The 19,046-nt window shown below is 43.2% G+C and overlaps 3 protein-coding genes across 3 annotated transcripts; all 3 read right to left on the bottom strand.

Annotated features, from left to right (window-relative positions):
• Positions 1 to 2,067: 2,067 nt before the first annotated feature.
• On the bottom strand, positions 2,068 to 4,858 carry LOC125542422 (cysteine-rich receptor-like protein kinase 15). The gene is given in 8 exon segments (XM_087516488.1): positions 2,068 to 2,376; positions 2,466 to 2,610; positions 2,701 to 2,941; positions 3,083 to 3,293; positions 3,501 to 3,552; positions 3,554 to 3,680; positions 3,773 to 3,886; positions 4,030 to 4,858. Coding segments are annotated over 8 exon segments (2,013 nt in total). The 3' UTR covers positions 2,068 to 2,082.
• A 1,633-nt stretch (positions 4,859 to 6,491) lies between these two features.
• LOC125546514 (cysteine-rich receptor-like protein kinase 10) lies at positions 6,492 to 10,178 on the bottom strand. The gene is made up of 6 exons (XM_087516487.1): positions 9,191 to 10,178; positions 8,047 to 8,180; positions 7,634 to 7,844; positions 7,227 to 7,467; positions 6,982 to 7,132; positions 6,492 to 6,896 (listed from the first exon to the last, which is right to left on the bottom strand). The coding sequence occupies exons 1-6, from the start codon at positions 10,050 to 10,052 to the stop codon at positions 6,594 to 6,596; spliced, it is 1,902 nt and encodes a 633-aa protein (XP_087372613.1). The 5' UTR covers positions 10,053 to 10,178; the 3' UTR covers positions 6,492 to 6,593.
• Positions 10,179 to 15,874: 5,696 nt separating this feature from the next.
• Positions 15,875 to 18,826, bottom strand: LOC147977938 (cysteine-rich receptor-like protein kinase 15). The gene is made up of 7 exons (XM_087516486.1): positions 17,921 to 18,826; positions 17,703 to 17,816; positions 17,303 to 17,475; positions 16,934 to 17,144; positions 16,584 to 16,824; positions 16,349 to 16,493; positions 15,875 to 16,258 (listed from the first exon to the last, which is right to left on the bottom strand). The coding sequence occupies exons 1-7, from the start codon at positions 18,813 to 18,815 to the stop codon at positions 15,953 to 15,955; spliced, it is 2,085 nt and encodes a 694-aa protein (XP_087372612.1). The 5' UTR covers positions 18,816 to 18,826; the 3' UTR covers positions 15,875 to 15,952.
• Positions 18,827 to 19,046: the final 220 nt, after the last annotated feature.

Genomic DNA, 19,046 nt, shown 5'->3' with positions numbered 1-19,046 from the left:
CCCAAGCAGACTCTGTATGAGTGAGATGTGATCCTTTAGTCGTTTTAGTGATCACCACGCAAACCTAATTCCGTCCCCAATTTAGAGTGTAGTTATTTAGTTGAATCTAGTATTTTTTTTGGCTTCTTTCTATGTTATGAGGAAAATATAGTTAGCTTGAGCAAACCTGCAAGTGATCACAAGTATGATGGTGTAAGAGGGCGGTGGCGATTGCCAAAAGGTGGTGGTCGGCAGTGAAGATGATGTTGATGGCAGGATGGTGGCTACTAACCGAACTCAACACTTTAAAGGACTGGACCCTAAGCCGAGAAACTCAACATGATGATCCATTTGTAATGTCAACGATGCAATGCAGGAAGTAAATATTACGACAGCTTAGGTTGGTTTGGATAGGAATTTAACCTGATTTTTCTAGTATTTCGTGGGTACAGTATGAAAAACATATGCAATCTAAATACAGAAAACTAAAACTTTCTCACCGAGCAACCTGAAATCTGATACCACGTGATAGGTACAAAGGTGTTTCTATTTTGTTGGAGGAGCCTTTGATGAACCAGCAACAAACTCTGGTATGTTTATTGACGATGTTGAAAAGACATTCAACTTGATCGTGAAGATCAATCCCTACACGCAGCCGAAGAACAAAGAACTTACGAAGCAATATGAATTGTAGGTCTCCTTCCTAAATACATACTCTGAAACTACACATAGTCTTTTACTCCAAAAGTACATGTGTTCCCCCAAATTTGAGGTGGCGCAACACCTATGGATGATCATGAACGAAATTATGAAATGACATATCTTTGGTACATGTCTTCATGGGTCATTATGTCAGCCTTGAAGTCCTGAAATCTCTAGTACTAGAAATGCCATATTCATTCGTCGGCTGCCATCTCCACACTTGCTCATGTTACAATAATTGTCGCTCTTGTCCATGTAGGCCATTCTTTCCTTACTAATACAAATATATTAGATTCAGGTTGTATCACATTCTCATGAGAACTAGTGGAAGTTCCTAGAGACGAAAGATCTTGATATTTGACTTGGCTTATGCAAGCTATAGTAATTGGTCCTTGTGTTTCTGAAACTTGATTTGGCCTGGTCATGTGGGCTAAGGATGCAACTGTACGTAGTAGGGATGTCTCATCAAGAACTATGTTTCGATGTGGCAACACATGCATGCATTGTACTGGATATGCATATCAAGACCATTATGTCCAAGAGAAGTACACAAGGACATGACAGCTCTCTTGTATATATCAAATTTATGCGATATATTGATGATTATATAAAATAGAATACACTAAAATTAATAGCATACAAATGGTAAATATTTTGAAACTTATTTCAGAAAAATTTCTCCTCAATCTGCATGTACCTCTTATTGTTCTTTTCTAAGATGATTTTGCTTCATTATTTTGGTAAAAAATTAGTACTATATGTTTACTCTTAAAGATATACTATCCTAAAAGTTGTACAATTAAATTTTGTGTGACTCTTTCTGTCGAAATATATAAACAATCTACACTACTGAATCTAAAATATATTTTTTATTTTCCAAGAAAAATATTTTCATACTATAATTGGCTTTCTTATTTTGCTAAAAATAGTATATCATTATTCATTGATACATGCCATCCCAAATATTATACCGTCAAACTCGCCTGACTCTTCCTGTTAAATTATTTAAACAATACACTTGCTAAAATTAAAAATATATTTGTATTTGCCATGAAAATTCCAAATTTTGGTTTTTGTATATTTTCTACTAACCTATACATGCAGAAAGTAATTAGCAAATGTATCATGTCCAAGACCATGTCAAGGTCAAAAAGAAATATGTTTTTACGCATAGTGTAAATACACAATCGATCCCTCGAAATAGTCCCATGCCCTAAAACCATCGGCAAAATATGAAAAGACATTACTACAAACTATCAAAGCCATATTTTTGATTGGTTATATCCATCATGCAAAGTATGATACATCTATAATATCAAGAAGGTCATGCACTTCATATAGAACTATAATCTTATGCACTACACACCATCTAAGTTCATACAACACTGATACAAAAGAAAACTATCTAGGGGTTATCATGGATATAGTCACATCATTAACACTACACGATTGAGTTGTAGTGGGTGCTTCTTTCTCCCCCGTGAAATATGCCGGGTGCTTAGGCTTATCTACAATCATGGTCTTGCTGCTTAGCATTGCGACAACATCCAACATGGTTGGTCGATCAACTGCATTCTCTTGTACACATAGCAATGCAATGTTAATGCACCTCATCATTTCTTCTGAATGACCGTTTGGAAGCAATGCCGCATCAATGAGATTGACCCAGCTTTCCTCTTCAAATAATTGCCAAGCCTATTTGAAATTTCATTAAATACTTTAGGAAGACACATAATAAACTAGCATTTTCTTTTTATTTTATGGATGTGTAAAGGTGCACTCACATGTCCGAGGAGGTTGATGAAATTTCCACATTCATGAGAATTCCTTTTCCCGCTAAGGATCTCAAGAGTTAAAACACCGAAGCTGAAGACATCCGATTTGATAGAGAAGAGACCGTGGGAAGCATACTCGGGTGCCATGTAGCCACTAAAATTATGCAACAATATATGTTAACTTACTATATGGTCGAGTTACAATTTAAGTGTTCACAAATGCAGTAATTTATATGAGACTTACAGTGTACCAACTACTTTCCTTGTAGTATTTGCTTCGGTGTTATTTGAGCTGAATATTTTTGCTAGTCCAAAATCTGAAATTTTTGCATTCATTTCGCTATCCAAGAGAATGTTGCTTGGCTTAAGATCTCGATGTATAACGCGCAACCTAGAGTGCTTATGTAGGTAAAGAAGTCCTTCTGCTATTCCTACAATTATTACAAGACGTTTGTCCCAATCCAGTAGTGTTTTTCTATTTTCATCTGCACGTAAACAAATATTAGTATAATAGAGTAATCTAAAGAAACAATCTAAAGCCGAGAACCTTAATTTTTGAAAATATTTTAAGGTGCCATCATGACAAACAATGTCTATCATATGAATTTGAAAGTGCAAATATGTACCAAAGATGAAGAAGTCCAAGCTTTTATTTGGCAAGTATTCGTAGACCAGTATTTTCTCCTCTCCTTGAGAGCAACATCCCATGAGCCTAACCAAATTTCTGTGTTGAAGTTTCGCTATAAGCTCAACTTCATTTTTGAACTCTATGAAACCTTGTCCTGAATGTGAATCAAGTCTCTTCACTGCTATCTCATTTCCATCAGGAAAGTGGCCCTAGGAAACGTAAATGTTTTTATTAATAATATGCAACAATCCAGGCTGCTTTATGTTGCACAAGTTAATTCACAATTCAATAGTGCCGTGTAAAAGCACATTTACACTACTTTGGATCTATATTTTTCCTATACTCTAACGAGGCTTTGGTATCATTTTGTATTGCCTAGAAAACAAGGATTACAGAACGGTGTTGTATATAATTACCTTGTAAACAGGGCCAAATCCACCTTGGCCGAGCTTGTTTTCGTCCGAGAACTGTGGCCTCTAATATCTGATGAAAGTCAAATACTGCAAACTCAGCCAACTCCGTTTCCATTTCCCAAACTAGTTCATCTCTTTCTTGAAACTCGTGAGTACGCTTTCCTTGTAAGGTTGTCCCTTTATCTGAAAATTATGAACCAGCGCAATCAATTATGAACCAGTAGTGAGTAGAGTATATATATAATGTTGATCATTTCAGTAACTAATTTACCCACCTATTGTGTGCTTGGTTCTAAGGCGCCGACGATGGTGGACGATGAAGCAGAGTGCAACTAGCGCTACAGGAGCAGCTACCGATAAGGCAATTACCCAAGGTTTTACTCCATGTCCTTCAAAATTAAACATCCATACGTCCATGAATTAGCATTACGTCACAATAATTCCATAAAAATCATAATAACTTGGCAACTACTTTATCAAGAGTCTTGTCGCATATTTGAATTGTTGCATGCGTGAATTGTTCATCACATACTCTTGCTTGCCGGAGCTGGCGCTGGTGCTGGTGCCGTTGCCGGAGCGATGGATGATGGAGATGGAACCCGCTGCATGCTTTTGTCGTTGTGGAACATAAAAGGCTCGAACCTCACGTTGCAACGGAGCACGAACATCCGTCCGCCCACGCGCACTGAGTTTGTAGCGTTGAGCGCGCCGACAAGCCGCCGGAGGCACGCCAGGCAGTCGCCGGCGGACAGGTCAGGCGTGCACTGCGCCAGGGAGTAGAGTGTCGGTGCGGCACTGCCAATGGAGTCCATGGACCCTGTGGCGAACCTCCTCGCCGTGCCGGCCGCGTACCGTGCCGTCTGCGTCAGGAGCTGGCGGACGGCGGCAGCGACAACCCCAGCCTTGCCCGGGATTTGCACCGGGTTAAAGAACTGGAAGAACGTGTCGTTCCAGGTGACAGTGGATCCCGGGCTGAGGAAGCCGCCGTCGCCGGAGAAGCCGAGGAGGCACCCTGGCCGCGTGACATTTACCTCGTCGTAGTCGTAGTAGACGGTGGCGGCCTCATGATTCGGGCACATCTTCTGCGCGTACGTGAACGAGGAGGCGACGCACTCTCTGCACGCGGTGAGGTTTGTGGTGTCGTGGCGGCAGAGCGCGAGCGCGCGCACCACGCCGGTGGTGGCGGTGGCGAAGAGCTGCGGGGAGGAGGAGGCGTTGCCGGGGAACGTAGCGTTGAGCACGGCGAGGCTGGACCGGTAGGTGCTTTTGGCCGTGTAGTTGCCGGCGCGGCCGCAGACGTGGCCGATTGCCGACGCCGACGCCGGCATGAGGAGGAGGAGGAGCAGCAGCACGCCCACCATTGTGCGGCAGGGTTTCTGATGGTCCGTGCTTGTGTTGGTTTCTCATTGCTTAAAACGCAAAACGTACGTGTTTGGCACGCACGGATGCACTTGGAAATGTACGTGTGTTTTGCGCCCACCATTGACTTGGAAGAATGCAAGGCACCAGCAATGCTAAGTCGACGGACATTTACAGCCTGTTTGGTAAACATTTGGGCATAAGAATGGGAGTTTGCATCAGAGTGTTTATAGAGGGATTAGTCATGGGAAGTTGATTTTTACTCTCATTCTTTTGTTTGGTATATGGTGGGAATTAGCACGGGATAAAACTCTGCTCACGAATTAACAGGGTACCCCCTGGGAAGAAATAGGTGGGAATTGGCTTCCTCAACTCCCATTCCCCTTCCCACTTAAACTCCCATTCCCTCTAATCAAACAATGGACTTTTAATCTCCTCACCCCTCAATTTCCATTCCCCATCTCTAATTCCCCCGAACCAAACGCGCTGTCAAATTATGACTCGGCTAATGGGAAGTTAGGCCCCACCCATCTAAAAATCAAGATGGGCCGGGGCATGTTTAGTTGGTTAGGAAGAAGCGAGTGAATTGCAAAAAAAAATCACATTAAAGCCTAGGTTTGCAGAAAACACAGGTTTACGAATTCCTGTGTAAACCGGTGTTTTATGCAAACCTAGGCCTCAATGTGGTGGCTTTCCACAATTCACCCGGAAGGAGCCTGTGCAAGCTTGTAGGACTTTGTACGTCTAGCATTTTTGAGCAAGTTGATGCACTGGACTCACTTTTTTTCAAATAAAAAAGATAGTGGATTGACTTGTAAGAATGCAAAGCAAGTCTTTGCAGTGGATGTCGACCAGTTTGTTGACTAGTTTTCACAGTGGATGCCCACCAGTCTGTTGACTATTGCTTGACAAGGCGTCATCCTAATTTTTGAGAAAAGTATGTTTTTGTCCCACAAGTTTAACAAACTACTACATCTGGTCCCTTAAGATTTTTCTGAGCGACATTTAGTCCCTCATGTTTCAAAACCGGATAACTTTCATCCGAAAATCAAATTATATGGGAAAACCGGCCACATGGCACAGGTTTTGTCCCCGAGCTCCAGATTCACCCATCGAGCACTTGCATGCATCGAGTGGCCATCGCCTGAGCAAAGACTCCTAACCTTCGCCGTGTGCCTCGCCACACGACCATGTTCCTACTTCCCTAGGAGCCCGTGGTGAGCCTGCTTCTTCCCCTTCTTCCAATGCGATCGGTGTCGTGAGCTACTTCGCCAGCGACAACCTCCTCTACTCCTCCAGGCCACGGCTAGCTCTTCTCCGCATGCCATGACACAACACTCCACTCCTCCCACTCTCCGATGTCTTCCGGGCACAAGAGAATTCCTGGGAGCACTCCATCTACTTCTGCTATGCAACCATTCATAATTGTATTTCATTTTCTACGTTGTCATGCAACATGTGTTTTCAGTTATGAAGGACAGAATGGTACAAAATTTACTATGTGCACATCATTAAAGTAAGGTAGTATTTTGCAACACCAAAAAGGGAAATATGATCAAAGGCATAGGAAAATCAGCTGATTATTTACTCCAGCTAGCTTGGAAGCCTTCTTTTATATCTATTGGGGTACATAATCTCACATTTGAAGCAACACTTATACTTCCACATCATATAATGTTTATAGTGTTGTTAATACTAGTACAATGATAGATTAATAACATGACACAAGGAAAACCACTATCTAGGAATTGTGGCAGATATGGTTATATCATTAATACTGCACAACTCGGGAGCATTGGACGTCTCTTCATTTCCCACCCTTACATTGATATATGCTGGCTGCTTAGGCTTAGCCAAGATCATAGTATCACTTCTTAGCATTGAAACAATATCTCCCATGGTTGGCCGATCAACTGCATTCTCTTGCACACATAACAATGCTATATTAATGCACCTCATTAACTTTGCCAAGTGAGTATCAGGAACCAATGATGCATTGAGGAGATCGATCCACTTCCCCTGTTCCCACAATTGCCATGCCTGTTTCGCAATCCCATTAAAAAAATAGGTTTTATAGCAAATGAAGAAAAAAAATGCAAGTTGAAGCACGTGTGTATACGCTTACATATCCAAGGAGATTGACGAAGCCTCCACATTGTTGGTTACCAGAATTCTGTTTTCCGCTAAGGATCTCAAAAATAACAACACCAAAGCTGAAGACATCGGATTTAATAGAGAAGACGCCCTTTGAAGCATACTCAGGGGCCATGTAACCACTAAAATTATATATGATAAATGTCAAGATTACCTTATCTGGTTGAAATGTAATATATATATAATTGGAGTTGGAGTTTTTTCTGTGAAACTTACTATGTGCCAACCACTCTTCTTGTAGTGTCGCCTTCAGTGTCATTTTTGCTGAATATTTTTGCTAGCCCGAAATCTGAAATTTTTGGATTCATTTCGCTGTCTAGGAGAATGTTGCTTGGTTTAAGATCTCGATGTATGACAAGCAATCGAGAGTGCTTATGTAAGTAAAGGAGTCCATGTGCTACTCCTTCAATTATTTCTAACAGTTTTGTCCAATCTAGTAAAGCTCTTTTATACTCATCTGCACATTAATTAGATACTTAGTATACGGCGAAAAGCGCACACATAAATTAAACTACATATTCACAGAACTGATAGAAATAATATTTTCGAGTAATATTTAGTTCTTTTGATGCAGCACAACCACGGACAATAATTATGGTAAATTAAGAAATGCAAATGCATACCAAAGATGAAGATGTCCAGGCTTTTGTTTGGCAAGTATTCGTAGACCAATATTTTCTCCTCTTCTTGGGAGCAACATCCCAAGAACCTAACCAAATTTGTGTGCTGGAGTTTGGCTATGAGCTGGACTTCATTTTTAAACTCAGCGAAACCCTGTCCTGAATGTGAAGCAAGTCTCTTAACCGCTATCTCCAACCCATCTGGAAGCTGGCCCTGAGAAAAAAAAATCTACCCTAAAGTTAGGCTCTTCCCCACCTTCGCTGGAATTAATCATCCTCTCCCGTTTAAAAGTTAGTACTATGTAAGATAGCTAGGTTCAATGTAGACATACATGTTTCATACAAGAGATCATATTAGGCTGCTAAAACAGTTCACAAGAAAAATATGTAACCTCATAGGCCTATAAATGTAGTACCTTGTAGACAGCACCAAAGCCACCTTGTCCAAGTTTGTTTTCTTCTGAAAAATAACTTGTGGCCTCCAATAACTGTTCAAAGTGAAACAAAGAGAACTCCGAATTCTTCCCTTGCCAAACTAGGCCCTCTCCCCCTAAATTCACTAGATCATCAGCATAACATTATTACCACTACATTTAAAAAAAGGACGCCGATAACTGCCACACGTGTGGCATATATGATATGCGCCCACACACCGTATGTGGTGTGAGCAAAAGGCAGCCCACACGGGCTGTGTGTGGGCGAACATTAGAATTGCCCACACGTGTGGGCGCGGCTACTTCGTGCCACACGCCCAACAAGTACTACTCATCTCCACCCCGTGCGTGTGGCACGAAGCAAAAATGCCCACACGTCCTGACGCAGCTACGTTAGGTATCTGTTTTGGTTAACTATAGTTGTCATGTCTAATTTATGGTAGTTGACATGTGTAACCAAACCATAGTTGCCGTGTGTGATTAACTATTTGCCACATATGGTCAAAACAGTAGTTGCCATGTGTGTTTACCTAGTTGCCACGTGTGGTCCAACCATAGTTGCCATGTATTGTTAATCACAGTTGCCATGTGTGTTTATCTGGTTGCCACGTACTCGCAACTGCAGGTGCCGTGTAGCAAAGAATCACAGTTGTCATGTGTGTACCGAGTTGCCACGTTCGCGTAACTGCAGTTGCCGTGTAGCAAAGAATCACAGTTGCCATGTGTGTGTACCGAGTTGCCACGTTCCCGTAACTGCAGTTACCATCCACAAGGTAGTAGTGTCGTGTGGGCGAAAAGCAGTTCGCCCACACGCGCATGACCTAGTTGGTGGCTGTGTGGGCGAAAAGCAGTTCGCCCACACAACGCAGCTGACAAACAGCGTGGTGCGGATGTGTGGGCAAACTCTCCAACGCCCACACACCAGCCCTGTCCTACGTGGCACACCAAATCCACCTTTTCATGTCAAGATTCGTGTAAAAGACAGTGAACGACGATCCAGGCGTGTAAACGAGTTGGATAACGGCCACACGTATGAGTGTTAGTGTTTTCGTAAAAAAAACATTATTACCACTAACGGTGAAGAACGTGAAGGAACAACGTTCCACTAGGTCATTAGGTAGCATACCTTTTCTTCGCCTTTTGAGCCGACGAGAGTAACAATTGAAGAAGATAAATGCTGCTGCCGATAGTGGAACTGCAACTACCGCAATTACCCACACCATGCTCCTGCGTTTGGTCGGAGTCGTCGGCGGTGGCCGCGACGGCAGAATCAGCATGGGCTGGGCGTCGTAGAACCGATATGCCTCGTACCTAAAATAGCACCGCGTGACAGCCATCTGCCCACCAATGCGCAGGGACATGGTGGAGTTGACCATGCCGAGGAGACGGCGCAGGCACGCCGAGCAGTCGTCGGCGGACAGGTCCGGCGTGCACTGCGCCTGGGAGTACACCTTCGGGTAGGTCGTCACTCTAGCCATGTCCATGACGCCGGTCGCGTAGAGCCTCGGCTCCGTGGTGGCCGCCTTCTCCGCGGTCTCCACAAGCAGCTCGCAGACGAGGCCGACGACGAGGGGTACGTCGCCGGTGGTGACGTTCTTGATGTTCCACTGCTGGAATGGCGGCGTGTTGTCTCCGTACGCTCCCGTGGTATTCGAGGGCGCCGCTAGGATGTCATCGCCGGCGCTGTAGACGACGATACAGTCGCCGTAGGTGGAGCGGGCCTTGTCGCACCTGGTCCGGTTCAGCGCTTTGCCGAACCAGTTGGCGATGCAGTCACCGCAGGCGGGGCCGTCGAGGACGTCGCCGCGGCAGAGCCCGAGCGCGAAGACGACGTTGGGGGCGCCGCCAAACGTCTTGGTGGCGAAGTGTACCGGTGATGAGGCAGCGTTCTTGGAGAGAGTGGTGGCGATGGCCTTGACGTTGTCGCAGAACACGTCGGCGGCCGCCAGAGACGGTGCGAGTAGGAGGAGGAGCAGGATGATCGCCATGTCCGATCTATCACGAGTGCACGACTAGCTAGCTACAACATGTTTCTTGTGTCCCTTCTGCCAGATGAGATATCCACAAATAAGTGCGCTTGTGTGTCATCAAATCACCATCGGTCACTTGGAAAAATGAACACGGAAAACTTTTTTCAGCTGATTTCGCATGGGTGAATGAAACGACCAACGCACCCATCACCGTGCACCGAAAGGCACATTACTTTGGAAAGATCAACGCACACTCAGACTTTTGTTTGCGGGGGCCTTATTTTTTGTTCTTCTGAATCACTAGATAATTGTCAATGCGTTACAATGGCAGCATAATTTGTACTCCCTCCGATCTAAAAAAAACTGTCATGGCTTCAGTTCAGCTTATTTAGTTTAAATTTAAACTGAAGCCATGACACCTTTTTTGGATCGTAAGGAGTACATTTCTACTAATTTTTTAGTGAATTTGTGTAGGTAATCATCATGATTACAAGCCATTTTATTGTTAATGTGATTACAATTTTTTTAAAAGCTTTATAGTTAAGGTGGTTTCATGCAAAACTGATGAGGAAAACCAAAGATGAGATGAGAAAATAAAAATAGGAACTACGGACGAAAGGGTGGACAATTATTATTATTTTTTGACGGGAAGGCCTTCATGGCTAGTTTTATTCATCTCAAATCAAACTTACATCATTAGCTAAAAGCTTGTAGATAAAACTAGGGGGTGTATCCGACCACACAGCCGGTGGATTACACGCCCCGAAACTAGCGAGCTCATGAGCAACCATATTAGTCTCTCTTATACAATGTTCAATGATAACCTTCCCGAACTCTTTTAGTAAACTACGACAATCATTCAGAATTGGTGCTGCTACTAAACCATATCCTTCGTTCTTAATCAGTGCATCCACGACGATCAAGCTGTCCGAATGTATCAATACCTGATTACATCCATGACTGAGGGTGGACAAACAAACGAGCTAGAGAGAACACTATTTTTTAAAAGTAGGAGAGATTCTCTTTCTTATCATGCCGGCTAGCGAGGATAGAAGCTTGGTTTTATTTTTTTGTGTTTGCTAAATTTCTAGCTTTCAGTTGAATATGTCACTACTAGGAAAAGGGCTACTAATGGCGCATCAGTTTTGCCTACTAATGGCGCATCACTGGTGTGCCATTAGTATCACGCCACTAGTATTTTTTACTAATGACGCACCACTGGTGCGCCATTAGTATAGGCCACGGCGCGCCATTAGTATAGGCCACTGGTGCGCCATTAGTATAGGCCACTGGTGCACCATTAGTATTTTTGAATTTTGAAGGCGGGAAAATAGTAGTGGTGCACCGTCTAACCCCCACCGTGCGCCATTGCTATTTTTGAATTTTGAATTTGGATCTGGATCGTGATTTTTTTGCCTATTTTTTGCTCGTTTTTTGGCACGATATTATTTCAAATTTTGTTCCTGTTTTTGGATCTTGTACGTTCTTTTGCCGTGTTCTTTTACCGGAGAGGAGGAGGAGGAGGTCACCGGAGAGGCGCTCGCCTACATAGCCGGAGAGGAGGGGGAGGAGTTCGCCGGAGAGGAGGAGGAGGAGGTCGCCGGAGAGGAGGAGGAGGAGGAGGTGGCCGGAGAGGAGTTCACCGAAGCATCGGAGAGGAGGAAGGAGAAACCATGAGGGGATGGGAGGAGAGGAGGGAGGAGGAGCTCACCGGAGAGGAGGGAGGAGAAACCGTGAGGGGAGGGGAGGAGAGGAGGGAGGAGGAGGTTGCCGGAGAGGAGGAGGAGGAGGTCGCCGAAGATGAGGAGGGTAGTATGGTGGAGGAGAGAAGGGAAGATGGAGTGGAGGAGAGGAGAAGATGGAGTGGAGGAGAAAAATGAAGGAGGAGAGGACCACGCCCAGCCATATATATGGCATAGTACTGGCGCACCGCGGGCAGATGTGCCATTACTAACTTTTTTTATTTTTTTTATTTATTTTGAATTTTGAAGGCGGGAAGATACTAATGGCGCACCATGGGCAGGTGCGCCATTACTAACTTTTATTTTTATTTTTTTTGACTTATTTTGAATTTTGAAGGCGGGAAGATAGTAATGGCGCATCATGGGTAGGTGCGCCATTAGTAAGTTTGATTTTTTTTTTGAATTTTTTTGCCTCTCCAGATCTTAAAAGCCCCGTATCTTTTTTTCTGTTAGGTTTTTGAGGATTTTGAAAATGTTTAATTCCCCTGTTAAATTCGGATGTAACTTTTTGAGTAGATGATTTTTCATATAAAAAACTTTTTCATCCGAGTTCGTACGCAAAAGTTATGACTATTTTACAAATTCTCGAGAGATTTCGCAAATAAAGTCAAAATTCATATTTGTAAATTTTCACAACAACTAGACCACATATCACATGAGAAACTTATTTTCTTTTATCTTTTTGACATTTCCATCATTTTTGTTTATTTTTTTCAAAACTGAAAAGGCGGTCGGGGGGGGGGGGGGGGAGGAGGTGTGCATTCAGTTGAACTAGTAATGGCGCACCACTCCCATGGTGCGCCACTAGTAGTTTTGATGAAATTTAAAAAAAATTACTAATGGCGCACCAACACATGATGCGCCATTAGTATATAGTAATGACGCATCACATGTCTGATGCGTCATTAATGTTAATTTCATCTATAACCCTTTTTCTAGTAGTGCGTTATCATTTCATTTTATAGTGTTTTATGATTTCTTATGTTTGAATTACTGCCATTTATTAAACATTCAGGATGACTGAATACCAAGGTTAGTGGGCGGCGACATAATACCCAAGTGGCGGCCGTTTACATAATGGAGAGAAAAACGAGACTTGTTATGCACCTCTTTATTTAACTCTCTTCTCTCATGACATGAACTAACCGAGGTTAAGCATAACAATGTTGACTAATGTTTTGTGGGAGATGCTATAGCGCGCCTGGTGCAAGCGTTAAGGGAGCGATCCCTCACGTTGGGTGGACCGGCCCAGTACATTCGATCGTTAGCCCCTATACTGTAGCGTAGGTTTGAGTTGTGGAGTTTTTCCTTCTGTGTTTTTTCCTACAACAAAAAAAAACTACAAATTGTCCAGAATTTTTTTATGCCTTTTAAAAATATCCGAGAACTAAAAATGTATCATGAATTTGAAAATTGTTTGCGTTTCCAAAAAAACATCATGAATTTGAAAAAAAAATCATGAATTCAAAAAATATTTGTGCATTGCAAAAAATGTTTGCGAATTTCAAAATTGTTCATGGGTTGATTTCTTTTTTTGCGAATTCAAAATTTGTTCTTGATTTTTTTTTAAATCTCTGGATTCAAAAAATGTTCGTGAATTTAAAAATGTTTGCGGATTAGACAAAATGTTGTGGATTTTAAAAAATGTTCATAAATTCAAAAAGTAGTCACGAACTAAAAAAATGTTTGTGGATTTAATTTTTTCAATATTTATATTTTTGAATATTTATTGAAATTGTCAACTATTTTCTGAAACTCTAAATTTTTTTAAATGCAAATATTTTTTTGATTGCAAACGATTTTTTAAAACATGAACAAAATTGATGACAAGAAATGAAGATCAAAAGCAGATCGTTTACAGTACTAATGAAATACAATATAATTTATTGAATTGTCCTCTTTGTTCGTGCATGTATGCCGTCCAGCTATGTGATATATTACCATAATCGAGTGTTTACCCTGTTGTATTTCTCTGTTCATACACATATGTATGCATCTAGCTATGTAATCTAATTAAACAATCCAGATTATCTATTGTACCATTCTCATACAAACATGCAATCTTACCATAAGCGTATACCTGCTCACCAGAAATTTACACAAAAGTTACCACAATATACTATGGTAACAGACTCGAGCAACAACAGATTAAGTTATAATTTGATCAACGATGGGCTAAAGCTCAAGCGCGGCATGCCGCCACGCCTCTACCCTGCTAATCCTTTCTTACCCTCGCACGCAACCTCCTCTTCTGTTGTTAGCCACATGTAGCTACACCTAGACTCACTCCTACCGCTGCAATTCTTTTGCCTCGTGCATGTCCATGCACCACTGCTCTACTCTGTGTTTCTCATTTTTTTTTGTGGGCAGCTCTGATCTGTCTCGCAATCTGCAGCTAGGGGTGTGTCGTTATACGCTTGTATTATACGGATGACATGGTACGATGGTCTTTGATGTAACTTTGCTTGGTACTAGAACTTTTTTTTTTGTATTATACGTTTTTGCTTCCATGCTAAAACATGCCTTGTTTTTTTTCTAGGTATTTTTGCTAGCAAAGAATGAAGATTTATTGCATAGTAAAGTTAGTCGTGGCCATATTGTAATCGATGACCGCAACCTGGTCCTTTTTGCAATGGGTGATCAAAAGTCCACGTGTTTGCAATGCCATGCAAGCTGGAGATGATGTTGCAATGGGTTACTGCAACATGGTTCATGTTGCAATGGAGCCGACGCTGCAAAGATTGTCATCATTAGTGCAAAGCCCATCGTCGTTGTTGCAAGTCGGGATGCTTGAAACTGCAAAGGAGTGACCGCCACTGCTGCAAGTCTAGATGCGATACTTTGCAAGGGATGCCCACCATGGTAGCAAGATGACAAACCTGATGTTGCAACGGGTGGCCACCACTGCTACAAGACGAACACGCAATTTCGCATGGTTGGGCACCATTGCTGCAAGCCAAGACACAAGATGCTACAAGGATTGATTGTTCTGCAATCGGTATGCATGATGCTGCAATTGCCTACCACCACTACTGCAACATACGACACTAATTGCCATTGCTGCAAGTGGTCCATGTCATGAGACAACCACATGCTGGAGTGCCACGAGGCTTGTTTGTCGGGTGTGTGAGTGGTGATGCGAGGGTTGTTGGGTGATGCCCCAATGGGGGCAGTGACCGCAACAGTGACCATGTTGCAACCTCGAACGACGACCATGATGTGCAACCGCGGCGGCAATGCAACCAGGATCGGAGGCTCGTAATGTTAACTGGTGTTGCGCTGTCGGGTCTTCTCACCAATTGTTGCAATGGGCAGGGAGGACAACTGGCGGGGGTGTTGCACGTGAATGACTAATGGTGATACTATGACAGCAACAACTAAGGTGACAACTTAACACTTTCATGTAGAAACAGGAATACATGTGCATTCATGGAGTCTATATGCGTGACCATCGAATGGTCGGTGTGCACTACTTTTTTTTGGATTGCATGCAGTGAGTTGACGCGTATGTGTGTGCATGCAGAAAGCGGGTGGCTCAACCCATGCCACCCCGTGTAATGTGTCCGTAAGCGGGAAATTATGATCGTTGGATAATCTCCATCGCAAGGTTGCGGAGGCAAATTAAATTTTGCAAACATCACCCGGGATGATGCCTAGCACTGGCCTTTGACACTCGGCAAAGATTTTCGATACCTTTGTGTTTTATTTTTTCCTTTCTTCTCTCCTATTTTTTCTTTATTTGATTTCTATATTTTTCCCAGCACCCCTTCGGTCAAACCACTTCCTTCTCAAAACCACGGAAGACACTCGGAGATGGTTCGGTTTCTAAAAGGTGTACATCAACTTAATTTCAGGACTATAAAGACTCTGGGAGTGCCTACCTTGTTTTTTCCAAGCTACATGGTTAAGAAAGAGAGGACGTGATCTGGATGGTGGAGAGTTCGTCCGATACCATACAACTATTGGTAGTTTGATCGCCTACAACCATTGGTAGGATATTAAAAGATATAAACACAAATTAACAGAACTACAGTTTTGATTTTGATTGGCTACATCCATTGTACAAAACACATTACATTTGTAATATATAGAGAAGAAGTTGCGCGATTCATTTATTATTTAGAACTTACACACTACTGAACATCTAAATTAACACAACGTCCATATAGTGGAAAACTATCTAGGTGTCACCGTAGATATAGTCACATCATTAACACTACAAGACTGAGTAGTAGTGGGTGCTTCTTTGTTCCCTGCAGTGCTTAAGCTGAAATATGCTGGGTGCTTAGGCTTTTGTAAGATCATGGTCTTGTTGCTTAGCATTGCAATTACATCCAACATGGTTGGTCGATCAACTGCATTCTCTTGTACACACAACAGTGCAATGTTAATGCACCTCATCATTTCTGTTGAATAAATGTTGGGAACCAATGCTACATCAATGAGTTCGCTCCAGCTTTCCTCTTCAAATAATTGCCAAGCCTATTTGAAATTTCATCAAATACTTAATTAGTTGATCACAGAACAAACAAAGCCTTTTTCAGTTAAATGGATGTGTAAACATGCACTCACATGTCCTAGGAGGTTGATGAAAGCTCCACATTCATGGGAATTCCTCTTCCCGCTAACGATCTCAAGAGTTAAAACACCAAAGCTGAATACATCCGATTTGATAGAGAAAATGCCGTGGGATGCATACTCAGGTGCCATGTAGCCACTAAAATAGTGTAATAATATATGTCAAATTACTATACGGGTGACTTGGAAAAAAAATGTTTATAAGTGGAGTAATTCATATGAAACTTACTATGTACCAACCACTTTTCTTGTAGTATCTGTGTCAGTGTTATTTGAGCTGAATATTTTTGCTAATCCAAAATCTGATATTTTAGCATTCATTTCGCTATCCAAAAGAATGTTGCTTGGTTTAAGATCACGATGTATAACACGCAACCTAGAGTGCTTATGTAGGTAAAGTAGTCCTTCTGCTGTTCCTATAATTATTGCAATACGTTTGTCCCAGTCCAATAGAGCTTTTCTATCTTCATCTGCACGGAAATTAAATGTTGGTACAACAGTGGACAAACATCTAAAGAAACAATCAAAAGGCGAGAGAACTTTAATTTGACATATGAATCTGAAAATGCAAATATGTACCAAAGATAAAGAAGTCCAAGCTTTTGTTTGGCAAGTATTCATAGACCAGTATTTTCTCCTCTCCTTGAGAGCAGCATCCCATGAGCCTAACCAAATTCCTGTGTTGCAGTTTGGCTATGAGCTCAACTTCATTTTTGAACTCTATGAAACCCTGTCCTGAATCCGAATCAAGTCTCTTAACTGCTATCTCCACTCCATCAGGAAAGCAACCCTAGGGAAAAAAACATCTATCAGTATTGTGCTATAATTTGGGGCTTTACGAGGATTAACATTCTTCCTCTTATCCATTGTTTCTAATTCCTATATATAATCTGACAATATTATTGGTGATGCATGTTGTCTTGCATAGAAAACAAGGATTATTTATACCTTATAAACAGGGCCAAATCCACCTTCGCCAAGTTTGTTTTCCTCGGAAAAGTTATCGGTAGCCTCCAATATCTGATTAAAGTCAAATACTGAAAAGTCGGCCAACTCTGTTTCCATTTCCCAAACTTGTTCATCTCCTTCTTGAAACTCATGAGTACGTTTTCCCTGTGTACCTGAAAATTATGGCGCACTCAGTATCGATTTCTTCAATTATACTTCCTCTGTTTCTAAATATAAGTCTTTGTAGAGATTTCACTATGAACTACATACGGAGCAAAATGAGTGAATCTACACTCTAAAATGCATCTATATACATCCGTATGTGGTTTATAGTGGAATCTCCACAAAGACTTATATTTAGGAACGGAGAGAGTATCATTTCAGTAACTAATTTACCCACCTTTTGTGTTCTTTTTTCTAAGCCGCCGAAGACAGTAGACGATGAAACAGAGTGCAACTAGTGCCACAGAAGCAGCCACCGATAAAGCAATTACCCAAGGTTTGACTCCATGTCCTTCAAAATTAGCATACGTTTTTTCCAGTGTCAAGGAATCATCATACAAGTCATATATAGTAATAACATGTCGGTTAATTAATCAAGGATTGTTCATCACATACTCTTGCTTGCCGACGCTGGCGCCGGCGCCGGAGCCATGGATGACGGAGATGGAATCCGCCGCATGTTCTTGTCCTCGAAGAACATGAAGGCCTCGAACCTGACGTTGCAGCGGAGCCGGAAGATCCGTCCACCGAGGCGCACGGAGTTGGTGGCGTTGATCGAGCCCACGAGCCGCTGGAGGCACGCCAGGCAGTCCCCGGCGGACAGGTCCGGCGTGCACTGCGCCAGGGCGTAGAGTGTTGTCGTGGTGCCGCCGTCCATGAACCCTGTGGCGAACCTCCTGGCCGCGGCGGCCGCGTCCCGGGCCGTCTGGGAGAGGAGCTGGCGGACGGCCGCAGCGACGACGCCGGCGTTGCCGGCGATGTTTACCGCGTTGAAATACTGGAAGAAGGTGCCGTTACCGGTGGTGCCGGACGCCGGGTTGAGGAAGTTGCGGTCGCCGGAGAAGCCGAGGAGGCACCCTGGTTTTAAGGCGTTGGTCTCGTCGTAGTCGTAGTAGACGGTGGCGGCCGTGTGGTTGGGGCACATCTTGTGCGCGTACGCGAACGAGGAGGCGACGCACTCCCTGCACGCGGTGAGGTTTGTGGTGTCATGGCGGCAGAGCGCGAGCCCGCGCACCACGCCGGCGGTCCCGTTATTTGTGTTTGCGTTGGCGGTGGCGGTGAGGAAGAGCTGCGGGGAGGAGGAGGCGTTGCCGGGGAGGGTGGCGTTGAGCACGGCGAGGTTGGACTGGTAGGTGCTGTTGGCCGTGTAGTTGCCGCCGCTGCCGCAGACGTGGCCGATCGCCGTGGCCGACGCTGGCATGAGAACGAGCAGCACGAGCAGCAGCACGCCCGCCATGCTGACCGTATGTGCTTGTCCTAATTGCCCCTCTGTTTCTCGTTGCTTTAACATGGCAAAATGCAGAGAAAGTGAAGGTCAGGTCTTCTCGGCGTTCACTGAGGTTGGTTGGAAAGAAGGTCTATGCAGTGTTTGAAAGATCAAACACTCAGTCAATCTCTCTGACTTGAAACTCTTCACCTCACTCATCATTCTAGGTTAAAAACTACGTACACATGTGTTTGACTGCAAACCACATGAAGGTTGTGGATAGGAAGAAGTGCATCAAGAAACAAGGTTGGTCGA

This window comes from Triticum urartu, chromosome 3A (assembly GCF_056163025.1).
Source record: "Triticum urartu cultivar PI428250 chromosome 3A, HENAU_Tu73, whole genome shotgun sequence".
Classification (NCBI taxonomy): Eukaryota; Viridiplantae; Streptophyta; class Magnoliopsida; order Poales; family Poaceae; genus Triticum; species Triticum urartu.
This window is presented reverse-complemented; position numbering and strand designations above follow the sequence as displayed.